This window comes from Falco peregrinus, chromosome 2, assembly GCF_023634155.1.
Source record: "Falco peregrinus isolate bFalPer1 chromosome 2, bFalPer1.pri, whole genome shotgun sequence".
Classification (NCBI taxonomy): domain Eukaryota; kingdom Metazoa; phylum Chordata; class Aves; order Falconiformes; family Falconidae; genus Falco; species Falco peregrinus.
In genome coordinates, this window is record NC_073722.1 from 61,418,829 (window position 1) to 61,424,948 (window position 6,120).

Sequence of the window (6,120 nt, forward strand, 5' to 3'; positions counted from 1 at the left end):
TATACTGGAAAATGCTTGTTGTTAATACCTTTATTGATATAAATGATGCACATGCAGTATTTGAATCATGTGTGTTTCCATAAAAGTAAATTCAAAGTAGTTATCTTGAGCTAAAGCCCATTGGCACCCAAAACATGAGACCACCTCTGGTACAGCATAAATATTGCTGCCCTCTCCTAGACTGCCTTTCCTGCAGTCGTTCTCCTGGACTGACCTTTCCATGGAGGTGGCCACCATCTGAGAGCAAGCTTCAGCAGGTTTAGGTCTAATTCATATAGGTCTGTCCTTAACCCTTAGTATTCTTAGAGACACCAAAGACTTCCCCATTAGTCAATATGCAGATGAGTTTGTGCTTCATAACCGACAGTCCTCAACTAAATTAGTGTAAAGTCAATTAGTTGTTGTATAGCTGTAACTGACATAGAGACATAGTTCATCTTTGTCCTGAGAGTCTGCACAGAAACACTTATGCTGGTATAATCCCCTAAAGGAGGAATTAAGATAAAGTAGTCTCCTTTGGCTCCTCTGTGCTCAGTGGAGAAACAGCCTTCACTCAGAAGCTTTTCATTCCACAGCATCAGAAACACCTTACTGATACCGTTTCCCTTTAGAAGATATTTTAATTCTATTCCCTGTCAATATTTTTACAGTGATGAGAATCCTACATGAAAATTTAAAGTAATACAGAGAATAGTCATTTGTATGTTAGTAGAGACAGTAGGAACCATTTGGCAAAAAAAAAAAACAAAAACCACCACAAAACATCAGGCATGTTGTGATTTGAATCAAGATTTCAAGAGCTAATACTACCTTTTCTTTCAAGGTAACTGCAATACACTCCTCACAATTGTTGCAGGTTTGAAATATTACACAATGTGCTAAAAGATTCAATTTAAAAATGACAGTAAACTCAAAGTGAAATAATTTTTAATTCCCTTTTTAAATGTGCATTTGAATTCAATACAGATCTGTAAGGCACTCTCATAGGTCAAAAAAAAGAAATCAAACATTCTTTCCAAAATAAGGATAGTCACAAGGCAATGGTATGTGCATAAGATATAGCCTTATCTGTAACTGATAAACAATGAAACATGAATGTTCAGGTTTTGGATCCATTGCAACATAATGTCATTTCTTTATCATAACACTACTGAGAGCAAATATTGGCACTGTAAATGATTTCTCATTGGGGTTAGGGGCTTGTATTCTCTTCATATCCCAGTAAAAAATAAACTCTTCAATAAATAAATATATAAAATAAATATATGCTATCTGGAGACGTATAAATAGGTCCATCCTGAAGACAAGTTCCAGCTCTGACTACGATGCATCAACATCTAAGGTCCATCACTGAAGTGGAGCCACTAAAACTTCATACACAGTTCTCAGGATTTCTTACTATTTTTACAGTCCATTTGTTTCTATTTCTTCCAGATGTTGTCTCATCCACATAACGCAGGTAGCTCTTTGCTAATTTATGGACCATAGCTAATCCAGACAAAATTGCCAGGAGTCTGTTAAAGTCACACTCCAGCTTCCCTTTGGTTACTGGCTACCAAACAGTTCAGCAAGTTTGAAGGAGGCTGGTCCACTTTCAGCTTTAAGGCTTTGTCTCCTAAATCCAAAGGTCACAAAACAAGAGGCTTGCCTACCACAAAGCACCTTCTTCCAAACCACCATCCTAGATCTCTGCAGGTTCTGCATGCTGATATTGCCATGAAAGCAGGGGCAACAGCTCCAATGTGAGTTTTTTTCACAAGTTGCCTCCTTCCTCAGCTGTATCCTAACACATCTTTGTACAGTTCTGGAACTCTTTCAGGATCCACAGGCCTGGGCAAGAAATGTGTAAATTTCTGGTGTCTTTTGGACCTTGCCCCATCTCTGGGAGTACCATCTTTGTTAAGTGCTACGAAGTATCGCCGCCCCGAATCTCCATGTTTGTACACATTGGATGAGTAAGTGTTGTACCAGTTTTCCTCAAATTGTTCCCTGAAGATGCATTCAGAAGTCAGTTTCTCCTACAGAAAGAAAAATAACTTCAGCTGTTGCTAGATATCTGAACACACACTTTAAAAATATGATTAAAATAAACAAGATGTTTTAGGCTTTTTGTGGCCTTACTGTTCATTTAAGGTCAACAAATCAAACCAAGACCTGACACCAAGTTTGCAATCCTACTTGGTGTTTTTTTTTAAATTAGACCTGTACATATATAATTTTGGATTTAAAGACAAATTAGGTAACTTTCTCTAGAAATGCATTATTTATGGTTTAACCAAAATTCACTTGACCTACAGAAACTGTATTACGTAGAGTTCTGTCTTGGGGTATCTGACATTCTAGAAGTGAGATTTGGTAGAGGGACTCAGGTGCGATGTAACAGCCCACAAAGACATCTCCATGTCTTCTTTGTGGCGTTCATCACTTCTTTGTAAATATTTCAAACAGGACTAACCACAACCAAAGGAACTGGAGAGAGAATATTTTATCTCAAGATGTTTTAAGACTTGAAAGAACAGTCTAAGACGGTTATAACTCCGATAGTATTGGAAAAATCAAAGATTACATTTTTACAGTCATATTTTACAGTTGAAGTTTTTCACCAGATACAGATCAAATGTAATGAGTACAATCTTATTTTCATTCTTAAACTCAAAATATTCCAGTCAGGATTTACAGATACTTCCAGCACTCTTGCACCATTCAGGTTTTTCAAGTAACAGTGGTACCTAACCATGACATATGGTATTACCCTCTTTTTTCCCAGCATTTGAAAGAATGTTTGTATGGTAAGAAGCTGGTACCTGGAAGTACCACTTGCCGATCTGTAAAGGAGCATTAGGCTATACATAAAGCCAGAGTACTATATTAATTGTTGTTTATTTGTTCCATAACTATCCTTTTAACGTTTTTCAGTTGCATTCAAAGTTTTTAATGCTAGAGTATGCACTATGATACATTTCAGTATTGATAAAAAGAAAATTAGATAGCAGGCAACTTAAATGTTGTTTGAATAACTGGTTTAATTTAGCAATTTTCATCATAATTTAGGAGGAATATTTCTTTTCAGTTCTCTTCAGCTAGGACAGAGAAACTTTTCCCATTAATCTTCAGTATCAAAGGCTATACTGCTATATACTTTACAGATATACACTTCAACAGGAAAAGTAGTTAGTGTTTTGAAAGCTAAGGTGACCTCAGCTAGCTACTTGAGGGGTTTGCATAGCACTAAGAAGTGAATCAAAACCTCAACATGTGTGACCTGACATGAGAGTAGTACTTACAGAGCCATAGAGTTCTCCCTTCTCATTCATTCCAAGGTAAAGGCCACTGTCCACACCTCTAATACTGACCAGTCCCACCGCCACACTGATGAATTCAAGGATACCTAAGGGGGAAAAAAATAATTGCTTTAATTCAATTTGTAAACATACAATACGTAGTATCCAAAACACAGTTGAAAACAAGTAAAAAATTTACATATTATAATAAATAAGGCCTTGTTTCTCTGCAATGTCAAATACTATATGGAAAAGTATATAACATTCACAGCAAAGCAGTCTGAGAAACCTCATTAGGAAGGGGAATCCTACCCCATTTAAGAAACTTTTTTATAATGCTGAATATGAAAGAATTTTCTTCAGAGCTGAGGCTAAAGCCTTCAGTACTATGCAGCTGGAATCTATAATGATTATACACTATTTGCTAAACTGCCTACTCAAACATAGGAAGATAAGTATGAACTACCTGAAAACACACTTTACCTTCTCTGTAGCATTATCTTTAAAAAAACACATCCATTATTATATCATTTGAATGGAAATCAAAGTACAGATGGGAATTTTATATAACAGAACCTACCCACGGGAGGGGAGGGGGGGAAAAAAAAGTATTTGCCAGACATCTTATCTAGCATATGGGCCCACACCTCTTGACACAACTTGCTATCTTCAATGCAGGCTTTTTATGTGCACGAAATATACTGTTTATTTGCTAATGTTCGGATTATAGCACTATTTATATTACATTTGCCCCCCAAAAATGTAATATATATTAATAATATAAAGTATTCAGGAGATGAGGCACTAATTGAAGCCTGAATTTGGCAAGGATATGCCAACATATTTAACCAATTGATATGCATAGATTACAGTACATATAAAACATGAAAGAAAGGGAACGTGTGAACTGGCTTTTTGGAAGTTGTTAACAATATAAACAAAGCCTCAAAAAGAAGTTGTTCTAGAATCATATGCAGGATTTTGCTGAGCAGCAGAAAAACCACAACATGTTAAAAAAAAAAACACAAACCTGAATCTAAGGCAAGTGCTTTTAAATAGTGTGTTTGATTTTGATTATGACTTTTTGTCTTTTTGCTATATTTATGATTACTCTTTTTTTTTTATTCAGGACCATTTTTCACTCTCAAACAGATGGACTGTCTGGGCTCTACAATAATTTAAAATATTTTGAGTTTTAATCGAGCTTTGGCAGGTTTCTTATTTATTATTACCAAGCAGCAAAAAAAGAAAAAAAAAATCTTTACAAAGAGTACGCATTAAAAACCCTATTGCATGTAAATCATCCTAGTTTTCCAGTTCCTAAAGCACAAAGTCCCATAAAAGGAGGTGGAGGTATTTTGTCTTTCTGGTATCATTTTCAAAGCCACCCTTTTTCAAAACCATAATAAGCAGGTGATTCAACCCACAAAGCAACCACATCAGACAAACCTGCCGAGAATAGTGGTAGAATAAAGGAAGAACATTTCTAAAAAGCCCGGTTAATGTTTGATCTGAGGCTAACTTTTCCTTCTTTTAAAGCAGATTTATTTCATGTTTACACCCTGTAGGAAATCTTCGCCCTGAGAAGAACTGTCTGACTACTGCTGCTTTACTTCTGAAAACATCCATGTGTTATAAAAGCAATTAAGAGCCATTCCGGCAGATTGTTTTGGCTATGGGGAGGATGATAGAAAACTCCTTAACCGCCTTTTTACAGTGCTAAACCAACACACCACACACAAGAAGACACATGTAGTTGACAAGGGCAGGTTTGTTCAGACATCCAGCTCCTACAACTACTATTTAGGATTTACTCCTGTGTCACAGGAAACATTTACACTTTGGGGTGGTCTTCACCTCCTTTTGGTTTGCCGGCAGAGAAACTTGGCTGGGAAGCATTTTAACTGTTTGAGAAAAACGGAATTTTAGACTCTTGAAGAGGGGCCTAATGCTTCAGCTTTCCGTCCGGCAGAAGGGAGCGGGGGCCAGCGCGACCCAAGGGTCAGCAGGCCCGAGCCCACCGTTCGTATTCCCCTGCAAAGACTCAAGAACTGCCAGCTCGGACAGCGCACACGGCACGCACCGCTCTGCCGCGCGCCCCTCCGCGCTGAACCGGCGGGTGACACGCACCGCTGGCAGCCGCCGCCCCCAGCCCAGCCCGGCGCACCCCCGGCCCGCACCTCGCCCCGCAGCGGCCCCCGCGGGGTAACGCCGCCGGCACTGCGAGCGCGGCCACCTGCGCCGGCAGCCCCGCACCGCCCCGCCCCACCCGCGACCGGGGCCGCGCGCCGCCCGGTACGCGCGCGCGGGGAGCCCCGCCACTCCCGCACGCAGTCGCGCGCCGCCGCCTACCGAAGAGGCTGTGGTCCTGGCGGGTGCCGCGCACCGTGCCGTCGGGCAGGATCTGCAGGTGGAAGCCGGTGCGGCAGTACAGCTGCCGCCGCCGCAGGATGCCCTGCAAGTGCGCCAGGTCCGCCGCCGCCGCCGCCGCCCCGCCGCCGCGGGCCGCCCGCTCCGCCGGGGCCCGGCGGTCCCCGAGCAGCGCCGGGCGCTCCCCGGCGGGCGGCAGCAGGAAGTGGGCGCCCACCGGCTGCCCCAGGCCGTCCAGGCCGCCCAGGAAGCCCCCCACCTCGGCCAGCGGAGCCATGGGGGCGCGGGGCGAGCGGGCTAGGGCGCGGCGGCGGAGAGCGGCTGCCGGCCTCTCCCGGCGGGCATGTGGGGGTGCGCGGCGGGGCCCCAAGCATGGGGAGCCGGCAGGGCCGAGCCGAGCCGTGCTGAGCCGAGCCGAGCTAGTGCGAGCCAGGCGGCGGGGTGGTGGTTATACGCCCCGCGCGTGTAC

The 6,120-nt window shown here is 42.5% G+C and overlaps 1 protein-coding gene across 1 annotated transcript; it reads right to left on the reverse strand.

Moving 5' to 3' along the window:
* Positions 1 to 1,621: 1,621 nt before the first annotated feature.
* FGF20 (fibroblast growth factor 20) lies at positions 1,622 to 6,068 on the reverse strand. The gene is made up of 3 exons (XM_055797100.1): positions 5,634 to 6,068; positions 3,285 to 3,388; positions 1,622 to 2,018 (listed from the first exon to the last, which is right to left on the reverse strand). Exons 1-3 carry the CDS (start codon positions 5,926 to 5,928, stop codon positions 1,773 to 1,775), a joined length of 645 nt encoding a protein of 214 aa, XP_055653075.1. The 5' UTR covers positions 5,929 to 6,068; the 3' UTR covers positions 1,622 to 1,772.
* Positions 6,069 to 6,120: the final 52 nt, after the last annotated feature.

Bases quoted from the DNA above. Each gene is read 5' to 3' on its own strand.
- FGF20 (XM_055797100.1), bottom strand. From the start codon at position 5,928: ATGGCTCCGCTGGCCGAGGTGGGGGGCTTCCTGGGCGGCCTGGACGGC. The intron at 3,389-5,633 runs GTAGGCGGCGGC...TTTCCCCCTTAG, and splicing joins CCAGGACCACAGCCTCTTCG to GTATCCTTGAATTCATCAGT. The intron at 2,019-3,284 runs GTAAGTACTACT...TTCTTTCTGTAG, and splicing joins AGGGAGAACTCTATGGCTCT to GAGAAACTGACTTCTGAATG.